The 26572-nt window shown below is 34.7% G+C and overlaps 1 protein-coding gene across 22 annotated transcripts in view; it reads left to right on the forward strand.

Moving 5' to 3' along the window:
• The window catches only part of RAPGEF2 (Rap guanine nucleotide exchange factor 2), a 231494-nt gene that overhangs the window by 183848 nt on the left and 21074 nt on the right, over positions 1-26572 (forward strand). For all 22 annotated transcript variants that reach the window (XM_045798708.2, XM_045798712.2, XM_045798718.2 and 19 more), the window contains 9 exons: positions 9654-9831; positions 15500-15636; positions 16196-16354; positions 21095-21247; positions 21524-21688; positions 24300-24407; positions 24496-24699; positions 24799-24907; positions 25384-25630. In XM_045798708.2, the coding sequence (XP_045654664.1) occupies positions 9654-9831; positions 15500-15636; positions 16196-16354; positions 21095-21247; positions 21524-21688; positions 24300-24407; positions 24496-24699; positions 24799-24907; positions 25384-25630 (1460 nt within the window). The remainder of the gene's footprint in view (positions 1-9653; positions 9832-15499; positions 15637-16195; positions 16355-21094; positions 21248-21523; positions 21689-24299; positions 24408-24495; positions 24700-24798; positions 24908-25383; positions 25631-26572) is intronic.

A 26572-nucleotide genomic window follows, 5' to 3' on the forward strand; every position in this document is an offset into this window, starting at 1 on the left:
TATTCAAATACTACCAGTATGGAATTTTGGATGGTTTCAAATAAAAAGAACAGAGTACTCACTTTACAAAGTATAATTCTTGACTTCTTAGGAATTGTGATGTGAGATGACCATAGAAGTACCTTTCTTTAGAAACATTATAGTATTTTAGGATCATTGAAATATTCAGGCAGTGCTAAGTTTCTATTAAAAAAAATACTGAAAGTAACTAAACAATTAGAGTACCATCAGGGCAAAAACATTTAGGTTCTAAATTTAGTAGATCTTAGAAATTCAGTTTTGTTTGAAGGAGGTAATAGGTATATACACTTTCCTATAATTTAAGGATATTATAGAGCGCTTACTAATAATCAAAAGACACATGCTATTATTTGCAGATTAAGAATTTATTCTGATTAAGAATTTATTGTTTTGTAATAAGAAATATCTGGTTCTTTAAGGTAACTTAAAAAATTCTAGTTTGATAGAATATCAAATGCAAAGATAGATACCTTGCAGTAAGTGTTAACTTGTAATTAAATATTTAGGAAGTAATCCCACTTTCAAATGTTAGAGGAGGAGAAGGTGGTGGATAAGGATAACTTTGCTCTCCTCCCTCCACCGGCCAGTACTGCCTATTTTTAGAAGTTGGTTTTTTAAAACACTTACTCAAGTATCCCTTATCCTAAAACTATGAATGGTATAACTAAAAGCTGTGCTTTATAGTAACTGAAATATCATGATAGAGTCCTTGTCTTCTAAACTTTGAGATGCTTGTACACTTTAAAGATCTGCAGTGGAGACACAGCTTGAGGTTATAGTATATACAAACCTGAATGGAACTCCTAGAAGGCAAATTTATAAGAATGAAGTACGTTGTTCAAATAATTTATTGAGGCATATTCTGAAGGGAATTCTAGCTTAATGTGGCTAGGATAAGTTCATGAGGAAATTCTTGATAGTACAGAATGCCTGAGAATCTAGACTGTGGATGAGAACTCCAAATTGCTCTGATGTGGTCTGCCTACAGCCTGACTTTTTCTTGGGGTATATAGATCGAATAGAGGGTCCCTGTATATTTTGCTTCACTTTAGTTGAGTTTCAAGGCTACTCATTTCAAATTTGATGGTAGGCATGTAGCCTGTTAAGTTTATATCCTTCATAAGGAAAAATCCATAGGTGTATCTTAGGATTTGTTACTAGCTATACAAAGCTTAACATTTAATAGAGATTCCCAATAGACCATTTCTATTATCGTTAAATCCGAAGTTCTTAGGCTGGGAAGGAACCTGACAGATGGACCTGGGTCAGTAACCAGTCTTGTATTTGAATCCTCTACTGCTTTGCTTTGCTTTTTTCTTCTTTTTCTTTTTATTTGTTTTTTATGTTTTATGTATTTTTTAATGTTTCAAGTTTTTAATTAAATTCTTGTTAGTTAACATCGAGTGTAATATTAGTTTCAGGGGTAGAATTTAGTGATTCATCACTTGTATACAAAACCCAGTGCTCATTATAACAAATGTCCTCCTTAATGCCCATCACCCATTTAGCCCATCCACCCCCCGCCCCAGCAACCCTCAGTCTGTTCTCTACAGTTAAGAGTCACTCTTAGGTTTGCCTCCCTCTCTCCTTTTTTTTTTTTTTCCTTTCCCCAATGTTTATCTGCTTTGCTTCTTAAATTCCATATATGAGTGAAATCATGTGGTATTTGTCTTTCTCTGATTGACTTAATCTACTGCTTTTCTATCAGTGAAGCATCCACTTTATTCTTGAACATTTCCAAGGATGGACAACTATCTCTCATGGCAGTCCATTTAATCTTTGTGTAATTCTGACTTAGGAGAACTTTCTCCTAAGTCAGAAAGTTGTCATATTGAGGTGAGTATAAATGCTTATGAGATGGGCATAGAGAGATTGAAATTGAGTGCTGTGTACCAGAGAGAAAAGGGTAGAATAATATTTCTGAGAGGGTAGGAGGAAGGGAATTCAAGAGCAAAGTGGAATAACTAGGTTTAAGAAGAGAAACCTTCCTCTGTTTTAACAGGTATATATTTATCATGGTGGGTTTGGAGCGGGGAGTTGAGGGTGTTTCTCTCTCATGGCTTCAATTTTTCTCTCTGAAGAGGTGAGTTCATTTGTTGAGAGTGAGAGGATTGGCAGGTTAAGAGTTTTAAGGAGAGAAGTTTTGAAATAGAAGTTTCAGGGAGTAGGCGAGCAAATTGACTAGAGTATGGAAACTCAATTGAGATGGTGCCCTCAAATACAGAGTAATTTCCCTCTGTCCTGTTATGTATTTTTTTTTCTACAGCAAGCAAAAAGAAAGCAAAGACTTGGCTTCACCAGTCCTGGACTTTTGTTAAATGAGTGTAACACAAAGACAGATGAAGCAACATGCCAACCTCTTTTTAACTGCTGAGCTCTGTTTTTGCATGCCTTCTGCCTGGAATGTTTTCTCCTAGGTTGATCCTTTTCTGCCTTCATTTTTAAGTACCGTCTTCTCAGTTCTTTCCTTATTACTTTCTGAAAAGTGGGTCCTACATTTTGGTTCCTTTTGTGGCTAGTCCTTTTGTTTAGACTCTGATTGAAATGATTATTGCTTTCTATGTTGAAGTCTGCTTACTAAGATGACGGCTTCAAGAAAATAGGAAACTTCTCTGTCTTATCTCCATTTTCTCTCTTGAGTCAGGAAATTGTGGGCATTCGGTAAAGGTGTGTTGAATGAATGTGATTGAAATATTAGAGTTTATAAGCTGGAGGGGTGAAAGCTAGACATAGAAGGTGGTAGAGTCTTGAAGACTGCAGGTCATGCTTGAGTTGAAAAGGGGTTATCTTGGAAACAGATGGAAGCGTTGAAAGTGGGAGTTTATTGACAGTGGAAAACAGAATGCCTAAGTTGATGATATGAGATGGTGCAGTTCTAGCCATGATAAGATCCTGGCTACATAGCGTGATAATCAGAGCAGTAGCTTGGTAGACTGGAAACAGTTGTTCAAAAATAGATCAATAGAATAGAGAGGTCAAGTAAATATGTAATAGAGGAATCCTCACAAATCAATGAAGAATGTGATGGATTATTCAATAAATGATCTTTGGGGTGAGGGGAGTCACTTTATAATCTCACTTTATTTTTTTGTTTTTTTTTAATTATTTATTTATTTTTATTTATTTTTGAGAGGAAGAAAGAGTGCAAGCAGGGGAGGGGCAGAAGAAGAGGGAAAAGCAGAGAATCTCAAGCCGATTCCGTGCTAAGCACAGAACCCGACGCAGGGATCAATCTAATCACTCTGAGATCATGACCTGAGCCAAAACCAAGAGTCAGACGCTTAATCGACTGAGCTACCCAGGCACCTCTGTAGTCTCACTTTATATCATAATTAAGATTAAATTCCAGATAAACTAAAGAGCAAACTCATAATGGCATAATCATCAAAAAAGTTTAATAATTAAAAGATCATTTGAGACAAAGATTTAAAGTCAGAATACAATTCACTTATGCAAATTAATAAGAAAAATACTCAGCTCACCATATAACAATATTCAAAGGACAAGAGTAGGTAATTTGCAAAAGAGTACATGTAGATATCTGTATCTTAAATAAAATATTTCAAAACATATTAGTAATTGAGTATATGAGGATTAAATATGATATTTTCCTGTCAAATTAGCACCGACTTTCTTACTTATAATAAATATTTACAGATAGACATTCTTACACCTGTTAGGATTATCATTTTTGGAAAGAAACCTAACAATTTATACTAAAAGCTGTAAAATTGTTCCTGTCTTTTAGGCATAAATATATTTTTAAAGCCTATTTGAAATTTTAAAAAATCATGTGTAAAATTAGAAACAGCATAACTTATAATATAGAAACTAAAATTATTGCAAGCATTATACTTATTTCCAAATATATTTTCATACTTTCTACATATATATGGTTTTGTAGGTAGTTCCTACTCGTTGTCTTGGTTAAATTATCATCAGCATTAGCATTCAATATAACCTTCTTGTAGCCTAAATTTATATCAGGGTCTGACTTAGGTGCTATTTGGGTTAAATATGTATGTTTGAAATTCTGCACAAAATTCATGTACATCAAGAATGCTTATTAAGCAAGTCTTTCAAACATGAGGATATTCATGGTATATTTAATAACCAAAAACTTTTTTCATAAGTGATTGAGTACTTGATAAAACATGTAGTAGTTATTTTTATTTTAGTTAAATTAATGCTTCTCTGGAGCTTTATGGCATTTAAGTAACTCCTCTGTTCATTTTCCTGATGTCCTTTAAAAATCCAAAATAATCTCTTAAGAACTGTATTCATAATACAATATATATAGTCCCTTTTGACTTCAGTAAATCATAGAGCTTTTGGCATTGATCTGAAAATATTACTAGTTTTTTTGAGAGTATTACTATTTAACTATAATGTACACCTAAATCTATAATTTAGGACAGGAGTTATTTGCCTAACTGAATGATGTAAATCTATCTTCTTGCTCCTGAGACATATATAATCAAATACTTTTAAAATATAAAGTGCCTGTGTGCTTATCTTTATTTAGAATAAAAGGGTTTAAAGACTAGCATTAATCTTAGTATAGTTCGGAGGAAACTAGCAAATAGCAAGCATTTTATTTATGTTTATATATAAATATATATATTTAAAATTTTATGTTTTATGACTTAGCAAAGCAGAAAACATTTCATTGCTTTATTATATTTGAACTATTTTTTAGTATAGTTGATACAGTGTTATATCATTACATTAGTTTCATGTGTACAACGTAGTGATTCCACAAGTCAATAAATTATGCTATGTTCACCACTAGTGTAGCTACCATTTGTCACCATACAATGTTATTACAGTACTATTGACTATATTCCTTATACTGTCTGTAACTTTTATTCTCCCAGCCTATTCATTCTGTAACTGGAAGTCTGTATCTCCCACTCCCCTTCACACATTTTGCCCATCTTCCCAACCCCCTTTCTTCTCTGGCAGGCATCAGTTTGTTCTCTGTATTTATAGGTCTGTTTCTGTTTTTTGTTTGTTTATTCGTTTTGTTTTTTAGATCCACATGTAAGTGAAATCATGTGGCATTTGTCTTTCTTTGACTTATTTCACTTAGCATAATACCCTATAGGTCCATCCATGTTGTCACAAATGGCAAGGCAAGATCTCATTCCTTTTTATGGCTGAGTAATATTCCAGTGTGCATGTGCCCACACCACATCTTTATCCACTCATCTGTCAGTATACATTTGGGTTACTTCCTTATCAAGGCTATTGTAAATAATGTTGCAATAAACATAGGAATGAATGTATCCTTTTGAATTAGTGTTTCCATTCTCTTTGGGTAAATATCCAGTAATAGAATTATTGGATCATATAGTATTTCTATTTTTAATTTGTTCAGGAACCCCCATACTGTTTTTCACATTTACATTCCCAGCAACAGTGCACAAGGGTTCCTTTTTCTCCACATTGTCGCCAACACTTGTTTTTTTTTTTTGTCTTTGTGAGTCTAGCCATTCTGACAGGTGTAAGGTGATATCTCATTGTGGTTTTGATTTGCTTTTCCCTGATGATTAATGATTTAACTATTTTCTTTATGAAGACAGTCTATTGAGAAAACTGGGCAAAGTATTACAGTGCAGAGTATTTACTAGTTTGTATTGGTCAGACCTGATTTTAAGTCCCAGTACAATTACTAGGTTTGGTTTTGTTTACACTGAACAATTTGATTTTCCTAGTATTTTCTCATCTGAAAAGTAGGAGTAATAATCCCAATTTGCCGAATTGATGTGAGGATGATTACGTGGTAAAAGCACCTACTCTAGTGTTGGCTACGTGGCAGTCGTTCAGTGTAGGACCACTGTTTTCATAATTACCGCATGAACCATTTAGCCTGAATTTAAGTCTCAATTAGCCTGAGACATTTTTACAGTAAGAGGTTGCAGTATTTAACAGAGTTTTGGGGTTTTTTTGAAAATTCTGCCACTATAAATTGTGTGTAAGCTTCATTACGGGTATGGGAAGAGACAAAGGTATGCCAGTGCTGATGTAAAAAAAAAGTGTCCCCTTGAGGAAGGGACTGACCCTTTTTTTAAAGATTTTATTTTATTATTTCTTTGAGAGGGAGATAGAGAAAGAGAGCATGAGTGGGGTGAGGGGCAGAGGGAGAAGCAGACTCCTCGCTGAATAGGGAGCCTGACATGGGGTTCAATCGCAGGATCATGACCTGAGCCCCCCAGGTGCCCCAGGAAGGGACTGACTTTTGAAGTAGCTGTAATGAGCTTTCTTTTCTTTCTCATTTGAGTCAAGAATAGTCCTGTGAGTGGGAAGATATAACTCTAGTTTACTGATAAAACTAGGTTCATAGAGGTTAAGTAACTTTGCTAAAGTCACATTGTAAATAGTAAAGCTGAGATTTGAATAACTAATCTGTGAGTTTATTCGTTTAGCAAATGTAAATTCAGTAACTACTAGGTTCCAGGCACTCCTTAGCTTAGTACACTTCTCCTATAGACAAGTTGGTGTTTGTTCATTAAACTTTTAACTCCAGTCTCCAAACATTTCATTGTTCATGAAACAGTAATATTATGGAATTAGTAGACTCCTAAAAAACTGTTTCCCAAGTTCTATTTAAATGGTATTATTAAAAGGAATTCTGTAGGGGCACCTGGCTGGCTCACTCAGTACAGCATGCAACTCTTGATCTCAGTCAGGGTCGTGAGTTCAAGCCCCCGTTGGGCCTAGGGCTTACTTAAAGATTAAAAAAAAAAAAAAATTAAGAGAATTCTGTAGCATTTTAAAATATAACGGATATTTATTTTAAAAAATAAGTTACTGGCTTAGTGAATGTTATTTCATGAATAATTTGTTTAAGGATGGAATACACATAATAAGAAAACAACTAATGATCATTTACCCAAATGGGGTGGAGGGTTCAGTTTTGAAGAGATTAACCCAGTTCCCACTTAAAGATCTTTTTGTTCCGGGATGCCTGGCTGGCTCCATCAATAGAGCATGCGACTCTTGATGTTGGAGTCCTGAGTTCAAGTCCCATGTTGGACACAGAGCTTACTTAAAAAAAAAAAAAAAGTCTTTTTGTTCTATTTAAGATTTAAATATAATTCATTTAAATGACAGTAATGATTTCTTTGGGATGGTATGAAATATCTTTTTTATCTCTTACTGTATGTTAGGTGTTTACAAATTAAAGAAAAACTGTATAACTATGTTACTTAGAAGTTTTTTTGTTTTGTTTTGTTTTCTGTCTCCAGTAGTGTCCCTTCTTCACTCCAGGCTAATATTAAAGAATATATAGAGGGAGGACTGATTGTATATTTGAAAATATAAGGTGATGAATAATAATCTTCAATGTTAAGACGAAACCGGGGTGAAAATGTAAGCGTAGCACACATTAGCATGTTGTCACGTTTCTAGATTTCACAAGTAAGGTGGTGATAATAACAGGGTTGGCCTCATTTCTCTGATCACAGTCTTGGCGTACTCCATCCTGTCAAGTTCTACCTCCGTTTCATTCTACAATCTAGAGACAATTCTGTGAATTCTGAATTTAAACTAGGAGTGTGCCACAGTTAATTCTGGGGTCTTACTGCTCTCCCACCTAGAGCACCTCTGCTGATAGTGGTCTTAACCCCTGCTGCGATATTTATTAAGGCCATTACTTAAAGAACTTTTGTAGATATTAGGTGTTCCATTTTTAATTATTCTGTCTTCATTAGGTATTCTGTCTTCACTTATTTTCCCCTAAGGTTTTTCTTACCATGTTTGTATTTTAGTTCAGGAAATTGTACCTAAAGAACTAAGCATGTGATTAAAATTCTTTTTGTTAAACTTCAGAAAATATTAACACCTGTTTGTATTGCTTCAAAAGGTAGGATTAAATCTTACGTTCAGCAGTATAAACCAAGACTTGAGAAAAGTGTAACTTTGTTGACAAGAAAATAATAAAATTTTTCTTTAAATATCGACTTAAGCTAAATTACAGAAAAAGTACAGATCCTTATATAAGCCACGTTCATATGTAAGTATCTGTTACAAAGAGGCAGATTAGGTGTGGTTAAGACTGTAGAGTCAATTCCTGGGTTCTAATTTTGATTCTGCAATTTATCAGCAACATGACCTTGGAAAAATAATTTCTCTTTACCTGAATGTTTGAATAATAATAAAAATCCATAATGGTACTTATTCGTAGGATTGCTTTGCGGATTAAATGAGCTAATATATATAAAACAGAGCAGTTCCTGGCACAGTGTAAGTATCTGGTGTTAGATGGTGGTGGTGATGATGCTCCGGCTCAACATGTTATGTTTTTATCTTTTGTTTTTAATGTGCTTTTGCCTACTCTTCAGTATGTCTTTATTGTTTTTGGAAACCACGTGGACTGCAAGTTATTCGAAGTTAGTTAACTTTATAGTACATGTTTTCTACAAAGATAATGGTTTTAAAACAAACTGGTTTCAAGCATTTAATATTTTATCTGGCAAAACATGTTTGTGATGTTTAAGACTTACGCAGTTAATTTTTTTTTTTTTTAAGATTTTATTTATTTATTTGACGGAGAGAGAGAGGCAGCCAGCGAGAGAGGGAACACAGGCAGGGGGAGTGGGAGAGGAAGAAGCAGGCTCCCAGCGGAGGAGCCAGATGTGGGGCTCGATCCCATAACGCCGGGATCACGCCCTGAGCCGAAGGCAGACGCTTAACCGCTGTGCCACCCAGGAGCCCCTGCGCAGTTAATATTTAATTGAATTCACTCTTATTATGCTTCAACAGTGAATTCTGGGTATATAATGTCAGGGCCAATATGGTAACATTTATACGTATTATTGCGGTGATAATCACAACAGGCTATAGAATGACCTAAATAGGATAACTGTTCTAGCCTTGAAATCACCCAACAGAAGAGATCGTTTTGAAATCTGTGACTCTAGTGACTAAGAAAAAATTCAAGTACTAGAGTTTGTCTTGATTACTTGAAATTTGGTGGTATGGTCACCTGTGATATATTCCTGTGTTGAGGAATGAAGAAAGAATGTGTTACCTTAGGCATATGGTCTTTTAATATTTTTCGGTATTTTGTAGTTGGAGAGCGGACATCAAGTTAGTCACACTAAATGTTAATGTTTTGTTCACACACTTATTAAGTTACCTTTGATTTATGATTCACTTTTCCATAAAGACCATCTAATAGGAGAGAAGTTGTTTAGTCTTCTTGGCATTAGTCGGTCCACACCTATTCTTTTGGGGAAGGAATTGCTCAGAATCATTTGTTACCCTTACGCTCTTAGCTTAAGCCATTCTCTTGGAAAAATGGAGTAAAAACAAACACTGTCTTTTTCTTGAATCTACTGTTTCAAGTACATATGACAGCTCACATAAGAAATCAGAATTATTGAGATAAGATCATTAATCCTAACTAGAAATGTAACAGGAGATAAAGTCACTCCTATTTTGTTGAAATAAATCCTTTTACATAGTGCCTGGTGCATTAATATTTCTTAATATTGAATACATGCTTAGTTATAGACAGATTAATATACTACAGTTTTAATATTTCAAATTAGACTTGTCCTTATTTCCTTTGAGTACAAAACATTTACCTAAAACAGTTTAAAAAAATTGTTTTGATCGCTTTTAAGGCCACAGAAAGTGAGGCTGGTGATATGGACCTGAGTGGGTTGCCAGAAACAGCAGTGGATTCTGAGGACGATGATGACGAAGAAGACATTGAGAGGGCGTCAGATCCTCTGATGAGCAGGGACATCGTGAGAGACTGTCTAGAGAAGGATCCAATTGACAGGACAGACGATGACATTGGTAAGTTTGAATGAGAAAATGAATCTAAGAGCAATTTTAAAAATTTAGGGTAAAATGATCTGATGAAATAGAGTCCAAGAATAGTAAACTTTAAGAAGTTATTAATTTATAAATTGCCCTTGCATAAACAGTAAGTAGCGTTTGTTGCAAAAAAATTGAAAAGAATCAATTTTATTCAGTTATGTTCTGGAGTCTACAAATAATAAAACTTCCTAATACAACCCTTCCCCGTGGGCCCCTTCTTAGTTTACTTCATGACAAAAAAATAAATAAAAGTAGTCTTCCAAACAGTGTTACTTCTATTATTTTTCTTGTGAGCACTATTCCTATTAAGCTCATGTTTTCTGTATATAAATACTAGCCAATGACAGTTGGTAAAATTGTCATGTTTGCTTCTGCTGTGGTTCCATACCAAGATGGGACTGAGTGAAAGAAGACTACAAAATGTTGAGTTAGCAGCCTATGAGCTTTGGGGGGTTGAGACTTTAAGTGCATCCTAAGGTTAGAAATTGAAGTGGCTTTGTATCTCTTTTCCCCATCCCTGAAGTTCCCTTTACCCACTTTCCTATCAGAGCAGGAGCTGACTATATAATAATGGTTGAGTGTTTGAGTGTGCCTTCTGCATCCAGCTTCTTCCTTACGAGGAGTCAGAGCAACTTCTGTGGATCATCTTTCCATCACAGGCCTGGAATCTGTAACCATCCTTGGCTGAGCCCAGATGATCTGTCCTACTATTCTGTCACTCTTTTTGGGCCAATATATATTTGAAGACAAATTAAAGGAACTGGATCTGTTGGGATTAGATAGAGGACAGTACAGGCATAGTTGTAAGTGGCCAGTTGCATGTGTTTTGAGGGAAACAAACATGAAGAAGAAACTCTTTTACTACTTACGCTATATATCTATGCTAGAAAATTAAGGACAAAAATACAACAAGTAGTATTAGACATTTAAAATATAATTTTAAAAGTTGTAGGAATTGCTAAGTAGTTAGGGTGAATATCACTTGTTGGTAACCATTCGTTCATTCAGCTAATGCGATTGAACGCCTTCGATGTGCTGAACATGTTTCTAGGTCCTGGCAACTCAGTGGGGAGCAAGGAAGGTAAGGTCCTTGCTCTGTTGCAGAATAAAGTGGGGATTAGGGAGTGATGGAGGTTGGGGAATGAACTGAACAGGAATCTGTTTTAGGAAGGAATGGCTGGTAATGCCCTTAAATTGAAGGGCTCAGACCTGAAGGAAGTGAAAAGAGGAAGCCACCTTTGTCTTGGCCCCCAGTAAAGAGTGTGTTCTGTGTTAATCCTTTCTGGGTAATTCTGCTAGAGGAAGGGACTTAATGGCTTCACAGATGTCCACCCTTGACTCCAGACCATTTCCTTCTCTACCACTTCCACTCCCATTCCAAAGGTGCTGGCAGTTCATAAGCCTTTTGAGGGTTCTGTAGCATAAATGAGAGTGGTTCTGTTTTACCTGCTAAAACACTGGGTTTCACTCTCTCGTGTCTGATACCACTTACACATGCATTTGGTTTCAAGTGTCCAAAGTTGTGTTTCACCGTCCTATTCTCTTTGTCCTTGCAGACTTCTTTTCAAAAATCTTCTTCTTGTAATTTTAAAGAGAAAGTGAAATTGGAAGTATGTTCAGTTTGCCATCTTAATCCAAGATCCTTGTTTGTAGGGTTTTTTTAATTAGATTGAACATTGCTTATGATGCTTATTGATGTGGAAATTATTCTTTTGTAACTTAATATATCATCTTTTTGAATATGTTCATTTTTGTATAGTTATGAAAGAAAATAGTGATTATTAAAAATGTCATTCCTGGAAATTTAAAATTTTCACTTCATATCTAAGAACCTTTCTTTTCCACAATTTCTGGAAAGCAAAAGCTATGCTGATTCCTACAAAAGAATACAAAGCTATCTTTTTTTTTTTTTAATGGGCTTGTTGATATAATCTCCAGTGAATAACGTTTACTTGAATACCAATTCACTTGTAAGCAGCGATGATTCTGATGCTTGCCTCCATCAGATATACTTTTATTTAAAATAATAAATCATTATTAAGGCCTCATGAGTGTTGTTTGGCCTACAAGAGATCTTGTAAGATCTTATATTCTAACTCCTCAAAACAAAACCACATGTGAGAACTCTTTAGCTCTTTTGCTGTTACTCTTGTTAAATCTTAACTCATCCTCCAGTGTTTAGTTACAACAGACACCTTTCATATAAACTACAAACTTCTGTTTAATTGATGATTTCTCTGCATGCCTCTCTTCCTAACCACCTTCCTCTACCCCCACAAAAAAGTGAAGGAATGGTGTGTCTGGGCGGGGGTGAGGGGTTTAAGTTGAATCAAATGAAATTGTTAATCTTTGATCTTACTTTAAAAACCACAAGAATTTAAAAATTTGCGTTTGGATTCCCATAGATTCTTGGGTATGTGTATCTCTGTTTAGGTGCTTTGAAGGAAGGGACTTTATTGATTTCTGCTTTCCAACTCATAACTTTGTATGTCCTCAATTATTGAATGGTTGTGAATTTAAATTTTTGCTTTGATGCCTTGATACATAAGGTAGAGACCTACTTCCAAGATCCTTTCCACAGAATTCTTTTTTCTCCCCTTTAATATACCATCAGAAAAACTCCACAGATTAAAAAAAAAAAACCCTTAATAGTAATCATTTCTTATATAAAATTAAACCAAAGCAAATAAGATAATTTCTATACTGACGTATTTCGTGGTGTCTGTAAGTTGATTATCTGGCTCTTCTGTGTGTCACACTGACTAGAAAAAAGTTTTGAAAAATGTCTTTTTTTATAAACAAATATTCCTTTCCTAACAAAATAAAATAGTATTAAATAATATATTATTCTAATAGATTCTTCCAAGCAATATAGAAGAAAGTAGTCCTGCTTCTCCAATCCATGGCTGCTGCTTTCTATGTCCAGGGAATTATCTTATTACTCATTACAGACTCTGAATTCCTTACCTCTGTGTGATGCCTGTGGCATTACCAGAGTTTCTGTTGAGTCCTGATAACCAAATGCTTCATTTTATTTTTATTTATTTTTTGATGACTAGTGATAGAAATTTTTTATTTTTTTAATTGCTCTAATTCTCCAGTGTACTAAACAGAAGTTACTACAAAACCAGCAACAGCATTATTGAATCTTTGAGAGCCTCAAAAACTCTTAGATGCCATCTGGTTAAGCATTTATTTATCTTTAGTTTTTCAATGGAACCTAAAGAATTATGTACATTACTATAATTACATCTTTTCTGCCTTTTTATTATTTATCTACATTATATGTGAGGCACAGATATTTTCTATCCTGTCGTTTTGTTTTTTTAAGATTTTATTTATTTATTTGACAGAGAGACAGCGAGAGAGGGAACACAAACGGGGAGTGGGGGAGGGAGAAGCAGGCTTCCCGCCCAGCAGGGAACCTGGTGCAGGGCTCCATCCCAGGACCCCGGGATCATGACCTGAGCCGAAGGCAGATGCTTAACCAACTAACCCACCCAGGCGGCCCTAGTTGAATATATTTTTATACTTCATATTCATATGGTTCATATTCTTCAATCAAGTATGTGGTTGTAATTTGACTTATTGTTGCGTAAACGTATTATGTTAAATTTAAAACATTTCTGACAACTTCTGGTCTCATATATTCTTAAGACCATAAATCTTCATTTGTCTGAGGAAATTTAGTGTCAGTAGGGGAGGGGGAAAAACAAAATATGTGTTCTACAGATAATATTCTAATACCTTTGGTGAGGGGTCCGGGACTGATAGCTGAAGAAAATAGAACTGGTACCTGAAGAACTAACAGTGACATGCTAGTCAGAGGACCAGGCTAATACATTTGCCTTTATGTTTCAAATCAAAAGGTCAGTGCATTTGTAAAACAATGATTCTTACCTCCCATATATAATAGATATGGGTCACCTCTTGAAGTGATAATAAAAATTGCTTCATCGCTGTCCCTAAGAATAGATATATTTTATGGCATGACACAAATGCACCTACTCATTCCAGAAATAAAAATTTCAGTAAACAGAACTTTTCTATAGGTGATGTGCTTTGATTCTCTCTCTCTTTTTAAAAAATGCTGGTTGCAAAAAAAAAAAAAATGCTGATTGCAACAGTAAATTGATTTCCTGGCACATCAGTCTGGGTCAGGTTTAAGAACACTGGGTACCACCTACCGTTGTTATTCTGATTCTGAAGCACCCTGTGGTATGAGAAGTCTTATACAGGAGGAATGAGATAAGGTCTAATCAGAGGAGACATTACCCAGCTGGACCAAGGAAAAACACTCAGTCTGACCTTCTGGAAATACAATGTTTTCACAGAATATATCTTTCTGTTCTGTGTTGTTTTTTGCAATTAACAACTGTATATCCAATAACATAAAATGTGTCACTAAATCCTAATAGATAGATGGAATGTGCATAGGGACAGTTTCATTATGTGAGGACAAGAAAAATGAACCAGAATTTTTACTCAGCCAAAAGTTTGAATGATATATGATAATAATGACAAGAATAGCAATTCTTATTTATTGAGTATTTACTCTGTGCTAAGGACTTTATTATCTCTATTTCATTTTATTGTCACAACTGTATATTATTCTTTCACAAGTAACAGAAACATGCTTAAGGAAATCAATCAGCTTTCCCAAAGTAATATAACGAATAAGTATTCAAATGATGTCTGACATGCATCTTGTGCTCTTTATCGCTACCTATAATGTCCAGCAGAAGCTTTGGGGGCAGGCAGTCCTGAGTCATATCCCTGCCACCTCCTAATTACATCTTTGAACCTGCTTCCTCCCTGTGAAATGAGAAAGAAAATGTGTGCCTCATAGAGCCATGGTGAGGAGTAAGGAAAGAACTTAGTAAGTAATTAGTAAAGCTACCTAATAATAGAGAAAATTAAAAATAGAGACCACAGGACTAGAAAAGACTATGAAGTCATCCATCTTGTCAACAGCTAGAAATGTATCAAAGTTTTTAGATGTTTCTCCACAGCATTGTCAATAGGAAGAGTGATCAAACTTTTATCTTTTTTGGCCAATCTGTGGAATAAAAAATACTATGTCAATTTCCATTTGTATTTCTCACATAGTGTTGTAAATTTTGTTAGGTCGATTAATTTTTATAGATTTGTCTTCATTCATAGAAAATATCCTTTGGTTTCTAAATCCTGGACTGTCTTTAGATTGAAAGTAGTTATTTCTGCTGTTTTGGACATCTACTTGCCCAAAAAGCACTAGAATAGACCTACTGACTTTTTGGAGAATTCTCAGAGCTCTCTTTCAGTTCAGTTTATTTTTTACCATTTAATTAACCTTAATAAGATCACAGCTCATTTTCAACAGAAATTTCCCATTTGAAGTTTGTTAGTTTCTTCATTCCCATTAGAATTTGAATTACAGTGTATACTCTTGTCCCTAAATCACTAAGTAAATGTCACCATTTCCACAGTCACAATTCTTTGTATACCTGCAAGAAATCCAACTTTTGTACTAACAATATTTGAAATAATTTTGTTTTCCAGTGGGCAGGTCTGTAGGACATTTAAAAAGAACTCTCGAGCATTCTTTTTGAATGCTTGCTTTTTAAAAAAAGCTGTAATGTTTATAATATCTTTTGCCTTTCAGAACAACTGTTAGAATTTATGCACCAGTTGCCTGCTTTTGCCAATATGACAATGTCGGTGAGGCGAGAACTCTGTGCCGTGATGGTGTTTGCAGTGGTGGAAAGAGCTGGGACCATAGTGCTAAATGATGGTGAAGAGGTCAGTGAACCAATTCTTATTTTTTCTTCTTAAGGAAATAAGCAACAATTAATTTGAATAATTCAAGAATTGTGATACACTTATTGTTAGGTCAAAGTATTCCAAATCCATTATTTTTATAATAATATTTCTCATATGATACTGGTAGAAATACTTTGATGAATTAACTTTTCAGATTTTTGTAACTTTAAATGTTCATAATGTGCCTTTTGTCAGAACAAAATGATCTTATTGAGGCAATGGCAATCATTTCATATTGCTTACATATGTTTTGGGGAACAGAGGAATTCTTTTTCCTTGTGTCATTTTAGAGAAGAATATCCAAGGTCAAATTAAAAGAGCAGAATGGCATGTACCCTTTGCTGGGTGTGTGGAAAACATAGATACGTGGCTGTGCTTTGCTATATTCCTTGTTCTTTGAGTTTAGTAAACAGTTCATTTTACTTGAGTTATTCCAGCATTAAAGTGAAAGATCTGCTAAATCATTTGTAGGGACCATTCTAGCATTTACAGCTGCATGACCATGATTTTCTGCTTTGTCCTCATTTTTTTGAATTAGCTGGATTCCTGGTCAGTGATTCTGAATGGTTCTGTGGAAGTAACTTATCCAGATGGAAAAGCAGAAATATTATGTATGGGAAATAGTTTTGGTGTCTCTCCTACCATGGACAAAGAATACATGAAAGGAGTCATGAGAACAAAAGTGGATGACTGCCAGGTATAAAATATCATTAAAAATGTATATTTTATGCTTAACACATATATGTCATTGGGGTAAGATTTTTCTGCCTATATAAATAGGTTGTCTTTTAGAGTTATAAATAAGATTTTAAAGTAGAACTATTACTTTTAGTGTTATCATGCCCCAGGAAATTAAAAATAAATTTTCCTTAAAGTTGTTTGGACTCGGGGCACCTGGCTGACTCAGTCTGTAGAGCATGTGACTCTTGATCTCGGGTCATGAGTTCAAGCCCCACGTTGGACATAGAGCTTACTTAAAAAAAAAAAAAAGGTTGTTTGAACTCCGCATACGTAGGTGTTCTATAATTCTTATAGTGTCTGATAAATGTAAAATAGTACTCATTTAAGTTTTCATTTTGAGCATTTTACTTACCAAAAGAGAAAATGACCATGGCTATAAATGAAGTGATCTTACCTAGAGAATCAAAATAATGTTGCCAAATAATTCCTTCAGCAAGCATTGTAGAGAAAAAATAAATGGCTGTGTTCAGTGTTTTGAATACTAATGCCAGAAGAACATTCTAAATATAGTCAACTCTCAATTATTTAGCATAATAAAAGAAAACAAAATGGTAGGTAAATCTTGATGTCATTATTTGGCCTGGAAATGTGTTTGTAAAAGAGATCATTTGTGATTTTTTCAGCTCTGGAACTGTACACCCAAAAATAATAAAGCCATACTTAGTCCAAAACAAACTAGAAATTTGTTAAAGGTTTCCCCATTCTAGTATCTCTTATCAGTTCCTCCCTGGGACATGTTGGCATTACTAGAGCATTTTAGTCAGTCTCTGCCCTTAAAGGGCAAGTTAAAAAGTAACTTTATTTCTGAGAATTCATTGATTACATTAATATGTCTTAATTTATGGCCAGCCCCTTTTGTTAGAAATTTATAATCATGGAACTGAAGTGATGTTAGAGGCATAGAAATGTTTCAGAATAATTGATAAAAATATTATATGACTGAATATTATAGAATGCTTCAGTAATATCAGATTTACCAGGTAACATTAAATACTTACCTGGGAGTTTTGGGAAAAGTAGAGGAAGTAGATGTCAGGGAAGAAAGTCTAATCTATTTACTGGATGAGGAATTGGTGGGAAACCCCTTGTTAGCAAGATAGACCCAAAAGAAAATTCTCATTAAGATACCTAGACTCCTGTAGCTCCTGATACAGGTTGCCAGATATACAAAGAAGGTCAGGGGTGAAAGTCAGTCTTTCTTCCCCTCCACTCCGCTCTAAGCCACCGTAAAAGGAACATGTTAAATCAGGGGTTTCAAGAATCCCTCTTGTACGTCCACCAACTCGTCTGCTCAGACCTGACATTCATTCCCTCAGCAGTAAAACAACGATGGAGAATGAAGTTAGACCATTTAATGTAAACACTTGTTTTGGTCTAGTAGTTTAGTGTGTTTCTGTTAAAATGTCCTGTATCTCTCAGAAAGTACACATCAGATCATCCTCTTCTTAGAGAAAGTAAGGGAAACAATGAGAATCATATTTTCATTCAGCCGTAAGATGCCCTCCATACATTTAGGTCATTCTCCTGAGCACACTGTAGGCATTTAACAGTTATTGAATGAAATGAACAAAAATGGTGCTCTCTTTACCAAGAAGCAACTTCACCTAGGACTGGCCTTAATTTTCTTACATTCCAGTGGGTTCTGAAAATAAATACTGGGTAATATGATATGGAGTTGAGCTTGCATTAAGCCTAAGTGGCTTACAATGAGTGGATTAAATTTAACATTTCTGTTTATTTGGATCCCAAGACATGCTCAAAGTTGTATTTTGCTCTGGATCCCTCCTTCGTAGGCTCCTCTCTCAGTTCTTTCCTTCCATTGTCTATTCTTGTTCCCCTGTTTGGTTTGAAGTACAAAGGCAGGGCTACATATAGACACCCTGTGGTAGCCGGCAGTTGGTAATGATTTCCGCTTCCCATATGTGCCTTTTTCATTTTTTCTTCTCACTTCCTATCCGTCTTTTCCTTTTCTCCTCTTCTACTCTCCTATGTTCTTTTTCCTTCTCCCCTTTTCCTTCTCCACTGCCTGTGTCTTAGGCCTGCCAGTGACACGTCAGGCATTGCTTAGCCCCGCCCTACACCCTTCATTGGGGAATGAACACTTGGATACCTGTGTGAAAAATTAGGTGTGAATTTCCCTTACAGACTGCAAAGTGCCCTCGTTTAAATAGGTCTAACCTCTTAAAGTAAACCTGTTAGACTCACCTTTTTCAGAGACCATGGGAACTAATGACACCTTGAATTTAAGTGGCTTTGGTGAAAGTTGCATGGATAAATTTAAAGTTGACAATACTGTATTATGGCTGAGGTTTAATTTTACTTCATCCTTTTATCATCTGTAAGTTCTCTTCTACATATCAGTTGTGGTGTCATCTGCCCCAAAACCAGTCCTGCAATAGGAACTGCCTTTGGCCTTTTGTAAGCAAAATCTTGTTTGAATTTTTATTTTATATCAGAATGCCAAGGTCATATATCACTTTCATGTGTTAACAGCTATCTGAAAGTATAAACCCTTACCAAAACAATTATATACATAATTCACAATTTTTCATCTGGTTTCATCGTACCAATTAAAATTATGTTTTACACATGAATTTCTTATTAGATCTATTAACTTCTTAAAGCAAAAATAAATCTAATAAAAATATTGATAAATGTTTTCATCTAAAATTTATTTCTTTTTAGGTATGTGTGGCCATATTAGAAAGTCAGTCGGGTTTTATTTTCTTTTTGGATGGTACTTTTCAGTTTGGTACAGACGAAGTGCCAAAAATGTTTGACTAGGCATTAAGCATTTCAAATTAGGCTTATTCTAATTTCCTTAAATCCTTAGTCAAGATTAATTTTAGTGTGTTTCTCTTCTAAAAGTATTTTCTTTTCTCTGTTTACTCCTTTTAACTCATAGATGTATTTCTTTTTTAGGAGATAAATGAGAAGATACAATATATAATTGTTTTCTCTGAAACTGAGTATAAGAAAGATCACCTAAAAGTATTTGGAGGCTTAGAGAGCAATTTTGGTGCCCTATAAAAAGAAAAAAATAAACTATTTTTGAGACAAGGGACTAAGGACCATGTATTTCAAAACATGCATACACCTGTGGTCAGCATTACAGAAATGGGTTTGTTTTTAAGGTTTTTAAAAAAATTAAACTATATGTAATTACAAGAAAAGCCTATGTCCTTAGAATTTTAACTTTTTGATTCCAAATTCTTAATCGGAAAATTAATGAGATTATATCAACCAGCTCTGGAGGAAACTTAATATTGTAATATGCTGTTTTTCAAGTATGACATGCTGCTGTTTCTTTTTAAAAATAACTTTACTAGTTGTACAGAAAGTATGGAAAATATAGAAAAGTATTTTAAATAAAATGAAAGTCACTTGTAATTTGCTTGCTCAGAAATAATAATTCTTAACACTTTGTTATATTTCATTCCAAGATTTTGATGTGGGTGTATAATTTTTTTTTTTTTAATTAGCAAGTGTGTAACTATGAGACACTGGGCAAATCAGGTTGTTGGTACAGCTGTTTCTTCATCTGTACAGTGGAGATAATAGTAGTACCTCCTAATGGGATGATCAAGAGGATAAATCGAGAACGTTCCCATAAGGCTACCACAAAATGATGGCCATCATCATGTTGTCTTCATTATAGTTATTATAACATTTGGTTTTGCATCTTTTTAAAAAAAATGTGCTATCATGAACATTAAGTCAAAACTGTAAATATTCTATGAAAATATAATTTTGGATGGCTGTGTCATATTTTATCTTCTATATGCTATAATTTAACCATCCCCTTTTTTCATCTTTTCACGTTAATGGAGAAAAAGAAATGTCCATGCTTTTTTCATTTGCAAAATGAGAATAAATTCTTCAAAAATCAGAGAAGACAATGATTCTTTCTTACTTTAGAATCTAACTCTTGTCTCCTCCTCACTGGCTTCTGGTTATTTTGTGCATTAAGTGATTTGTATAATTCATTCTTCACTTTCTTTTTAAAATTACTAAGAAATGTAATTTAATGGTTTGCTCTAAGCCCTGATATTTTTGTATTTGGGGTCGTGGAGGAGTAATGGCTTGATGTGCATGTTATTTTTAACTTTGTTTAAGAGCAAGGATTATCCTTAATACTACTTACAAGGAGTAATGACTTGAGTTTAACAAGTAGGTGGCTTGTTTTGTGGACCTTTTTTGAATAAACTTTCTAAACTGATTTCTTATCAGTATAATTATCAAATTTATAATTTCTATTCCATGGGTATCTTTGAATTTTGATCTTTTAAGAAAACCTTCTTTATTTTAAAATCGTTGCTTTTAAAAATCTTTTCTAACTTGTAAAACCCACTAAATGGTAATTATGTTTTTAAATATATCCTCCTAAGATTCCTCCATCAAAGAAGAGGCATGAAAAAGGACTCTTCTAATTTTATCTTCTGATTTTTAAAATTGTTAGGATTTTTAATATAAACCACATATAAATATACTAAAAAATGAAACTTGATTTGACCAAGGAAGAAATACATTAAAAAGTAGAGAAGTCTGATTAAGGTTCATTACTGCATTCATTTAGAGAGTATGGGAAAGACATGGAAAAATGTCCGTGTTAAATATTTAAAACACTGAATTATTAGTACTGCTAGGTTTCTTGCAAGCACTTCATCAGTAACATGTGACTTACATTTTATTCCAGTTTGTCTGTATAGCCCAGCAGGATTATTGCCGTATTCTCAACCAAGTAGAAAAGAACATGCAAAAGGTTGAGGAGGAAGGAGAAATTGTTATGGTAAAAGAACACCGAGAACTTGATAGAACCGGAACAAGAAAGGGACACATCGTCATCAAGGTAAGACAGACATGCCTCCATCTCGTGGGAAGGATTTTTTTGGCAGTATCAGTTAGTTATGACAACTTAAGATTCCACATACCACATTTTTATGTATGATTTCTCTTAAAAGTTATCGGTTGTTAAAAAAAAATCTTTATACTTCCTGATGAACAGCAGTTTTATAAAGCATTATATATATGACTACTCAGGTCGTTATGTTGACAATTTGGCATTAAGGTACCATATAGATGATACTTATGCAGGATTAGTGATGAAAGCTTTTATTTGTTACAGGGCACCTCAGAAAGATTAACAATGCATTTGGTGGAAGAGCATTCGGTGGTGGATCCAACATTCATAGAGGACTTCCTGTTGACCTATAGGACTTTTCTTTCTAGCCCAATGGAAGTGGGCAAAAAGTTATTGGAGTGGTTTAATGACCCGAGCCTCAGGGATAAGGTCGGAAAATATATTCTAGTTTGGCTTTTAAATGTGAAATATTCAGATAGAAACTTAGAGATACTTTAATATGTGTCACACTAGTTATGTTCAAAATTTTTTAATGCAATAAGAGAATGTACTTTTTAACCCCCAAAAAATGATGCAACCCCCACACTCCTGAGTTCCACTGGAATCTGCATTCTCTGCTTGGGTAAATGGTCAGTATATGCTGTGAAAGTTGCAGTTTTTAAATTGGCACCAGAGCAGCATTTTATTGTAAGCATTGCTGGTCGGTCCGCCCCAGGAATCTAATTCTAAACAGACTCCTTTAGGAGCTCTTGAGAGTTCTGTCAAGGCCAGATTAGATGATAAACTACATCCTGAGAGATGTGTGTGTGAGTTAATCAGCCTATATTCAGTTTCTCCTTTTATGTGACAGTCTGATTTACATGAGACAGACTTGGGAACACAGGCAAGAAGATCCAGAACAGGAGACCAACAGTGAAAAGCCCCCAAGTTCTCCTGCTGCTCCTGCCACTAACTAGCTCTGTGGCCTTAGAGAAATTGTTTGGACAGCAATGCTTTTCATTTCATATTCTGAGAGTCATAAGCCCAGAAGAGCTGAGCCAAACTCTCCAGTTGTCAAAACTTGGTTTGAGTATTAACTCTGCCAGTTGTCAAAACTTAGTTTGAGTATTAACTGTGCCATGTACTTTATGTGTCATCTGGCCCTCCTGACAATCAGTTATTTACTTGTAAAATGAATAATCTATAGCCTTTGGGGTTATTGTGAATGTGAATAATACAAGTAAAGTTCTTTTTGTAGTGCCTGACTCAATTCACTTAATACATCTTAACACATAATACATTTTAAAAGTTGTTTGTTGGTGGTGGTAGTTGGTAATATTCAACTTATGATTCATGAATCTCAGTTTTCTAACCTCTAATAGTCTAGTAAGACTTTCAAGTTGACTTCTCAGCTATGAAATTTTAATTTTATGAAAAGGTTATGTGTTAGATATAGTTTCAAGGGAGATAATCCGGGTTTCCTAAATTTGAAAAATGGACAATAGCGATAGACCAAAAATTAATATAAATATCAAAACTTGGCTCCTAAGTGTATATTAACTATAACTAGTATTTTAACTATAGTTAGAAATTAACTATATACCAGGGCGCCTGCCTGGCTGTCAGAAGAGCATGAGACTGTCGATCTTGGGGTTGTAAGTTTGAGCCCCATGTTGTGTGTCGAGATTACTTAAAAATAACATCTTTAAAAAAAAAATTAACTAGGGGCGCCTGGGTGGCTCAGTCAGTTAAGTGTCTGCCTTCGGCTCAGGTCATGATCCCAGGGTCCTGGGATCAAGCCCCGTGTTGGGGAGTCTTCTTCTCCCTCTCCTGCTGTCCCCCTCCCTCTTAGTGCTCTCTCTCGAATAAATAAAATCTTAAAAAAAAAATTATATACCGTCACCTTTGTTTCTCTGCTACTAAAAGAATACCATGCTTAATTTTCTCACTTTAATTAAAAAGTTAGATGGTTTGATTAGAGGTTAAGATGTTTAAAAACAATTCTATGGAAAATTTCTTTTAAGTTGTTATTTAAAATTCAGAAAATTAAGCTCCTAAATAAAACAAGTACTTTTATATTTAAAGGCGCAGTTATACTCACTTCATTTAGTAAAAAAAAAATTCTTTTTTTTTTTTTTAGAACGAGTGCATGAGTGGGGAGCAGAGGAGGAGGGGAGGGAGAGAGGATCTTAAGCAGGCTCTATGTCCAGCACTGAGTCCAACGCAGGGCGCTTGATCTCATGATCCTGAGGTCATGACCTGAGCCAAAATCAAGAGTCAGGCGCTTAACCAGCTGAGCCACCCAGGCGTCCCCGTTTCGTAAAATATTGTTGAGAATTCACTCCATGCCAGGCTTTGTAATAAGTCTTAAGGATGTCCGTAGAACTAGATAAAGCTGTCCACGTGGAACTTAGAGTCTAATGAATGTCACACACTTCTTGCTCAGTACAACGCAAATATTCTCTAACTGTGTGTCTGTATAAAGGAGCTGTAGTGCTCTGTGAAAACAAGTGTGCAGTGTAAGAAAGGCTACTCATTTTTCCTGAGTTTTTGTAGATGTTAAAAGCCTCCTAAATCTTAATGTTAGCAAGTAAGATGTAATTCCCAATAACTCCCAGCTAGCTCCTTCCTTTTACAACTTGTTCCCTTGTAGATCTTTCTAGGCCTAATACTATTCATTCCTTTTGTCTATTCTGCCCTCTGCCGTTATTTTTTAGTTTCTGTCTTCTTTTGTCTTGTATTAATTTATTTTGGTTTTATTATAGTTTTGTTTTTATTGTGACCAGTTTCAAATATGTTTTGAGAGTAAACAAGATATAAATACCATCCTTCACAGATTCAAAACCCTTCTTGGCAAAACAACAAAAAGTCTGTATTCATTATATATATTTTTTCAGAAGGTCATTTTCTTACGAATAAAATGCTTGCCGTGAGGAGTTTTACTGTTAGTTTATTGTCCATTGTTATTAAGTAAATTGTTAGATATCTTTTTTTGAAATGACTTTAATTGCACATTTTTAGCACTGAAAAGAAAACCTGTTGGAAACAATTTATTTTTCAGGTTACACGGGTAGTATTATTGTGGGTGAATAATCACTTCAATGACTTTGAAGGAGATCCAGCAATGACTCGATTTCTAGAAGAATTTGAAAATAACCTGGAAAGAGAGGTAATATTTGTGATTTTTAAAAAGTCATCAATTTTAAGTTCATTTAGTTCAGCCTATTTTTGAAACCACTCTTTCTGAACTTTTATAGAAAATGGGTGGACATCTAAGGCTGTTAAATATTGCATGTGCAGCTAAAGCAAAAAGAAGATTGATGACGTTAACGAAACCATCCCGAGAAGCTCCTTTGCCTTTTATCTTACTTGGTGGCTCAGAGAAGGGATTTGGAATCTTTGTTGACAGTGTAGATTCAGGGAGCAAAGCAACTGAAGCAGGCTTGAAACGAGGGGATCAGGTATGATATTTCTAAATCCAAACTTAAGGGTGAATATTGGTGTCTTTTTTTCTTCAGTCCATTGGGATGCTGAAATAAATTTCATAATTTTATTTTTAGATATTAGAAGTAAATGGTCAAAACTTTGAAAATATTCAGCTGTCAAAAGCCATGGAAATTCTTAGAAATAACACACATTTATCGATCACTGTGAAAACCAATCTATTTGGTAAGTAGTTTTGCATACTTTTCATTTTTCTCCTTTTGGTTTTTTTTCACATTTAGGTCTTAATCATGAAAAAAGTCATTTTTGTAAGTAATATTTCAAATATAAGAATAAAAATATACTAAAATGTGTGTATATAGATAGATATTAATTATGTAAGTATGTAAGTAGGTCTAAAACAAAATCTACTTACTTGAGGACCATAAAAATTATTTTTATTGATAGATGTTTTAAACATCCATTATGTTAAATACCTATAAATACTACTGTATTTTAAGTCATTCTGAGTGGAAGTGATAGAGCAACATAAGAACACAGATTCTTGGTGTCATTTATTCATTGGGGTCGTGTTTTTCAATAGGAGTGTAGTTTTGATAGCTGAAGTGTCTACTTCTCACCTATTTCCAGGCCCTACAGTTTCCTTTGAATTGCTTTGATTTCTTATGATGGGTGTTTTTTGGTGTTTCTTTCCATTTTAGTATTTAAAGAACTCCTAACAAGATTGTCAGAAGAAAAAAGAAATGGTGCCCCTCACCTTCCCAAAATTGGAGACATCAAAAAGGCCAGTCGCTACTCCATTCCAGATCTCGCTGTAGATGTAGAACAGGTGATAGGACTTGAAAAAGTAAATAAAAAAAGTAAAGCCAATACTGTTGGAGGAAGGAACAAGCTAAAAAAGATACTCGACAAGACTCGGATCAGTATCTTGCCACAGAAACCATATAAGTAAGTGTCTGTATAAATTTTCTGTGCGTTATTTTATTGTGTTAAAATGATATGCAAAGGTAGTGATATAATTAATATTTACTCATTAATCTAAAAAATGTTCTGAGCTTTTATAGCTGAGCTATCTTAGAAGCAATATTAAATAACCATGTTGATTTTAATCTCATATATTTGCCCCTTACTTGCCCAACCCAGGCTTCATTAGAGATAGTTTAGCACTTCCTCATTTGAACTTTTTTTTAATCATTTGCACTTAAAAAAATTAAGAATGTGTGTTTGCTCCTGTTTCACCCATGGTTTGGAGTTGTTTTTGCTACTTTTTCTTTGTTTCTGGATATCTTCTCTTTGTATCTGCTCTTTGACAACCAAATCATTGCTTCTTCTAGGTGCTACTATTCATCCTTGCCATTCTCTTTTTTCCTCTCTCTGTTTTCAGTTATTTAATTGATGCCAAGATATCACCCACCAAGCACAGAACTCCTTTCCTTCTCTCAATGGGCTCTACAGTCAGAATGTCAGGTGTATTCTTGAATCTCTTCTGGGCTGCTTTTTTATGCCAGGAGCTCAGACTAGACAAAGTTGTAGGTGTCACAGTTTTTAAGTCTCGTTTGTTTTCCTGTTTACTTGGTTATTTCTTCATTTTAGCTCCTCTGAGTCTAGAAATCTTTTATAAAACTCGACTACCAGTAGCCAGAGTTTTTGTTTTTAACGTTAAATAACCTGGATGTGATACCCCTGGGTGGCTCAGTTGGTTCAGGCTCCGACTCTTGATTTTAGCTCAGGTCATGGCCTCAGGGTCCAGGGATTGGTGGCGTCTGGCTCCATGCCCAGCGAGGAGTCTGCTTCTCTCTCTCTGCCCCTCCCCTCACTTGTGCATGTGCACGTACATTCCTAAATAAATCATAAATAAATAAAAAAATAAATAACATGGATGCACCAAAT

The sequence above is a fragment of the Ursus americanus genome, chromosome 13 (genome assembly GCF_024610735.1).
Source record: "Ursus americanus isolate L20-20 chromosome 13, mUrsAme1.1.p, whole genome shotgun sequence".
Lineage (NCBI taxonomy): Eukaryota > Metazoa > Chordata > Mammalia > Carnivora > Ursidae > Ursus > Ursus americanus.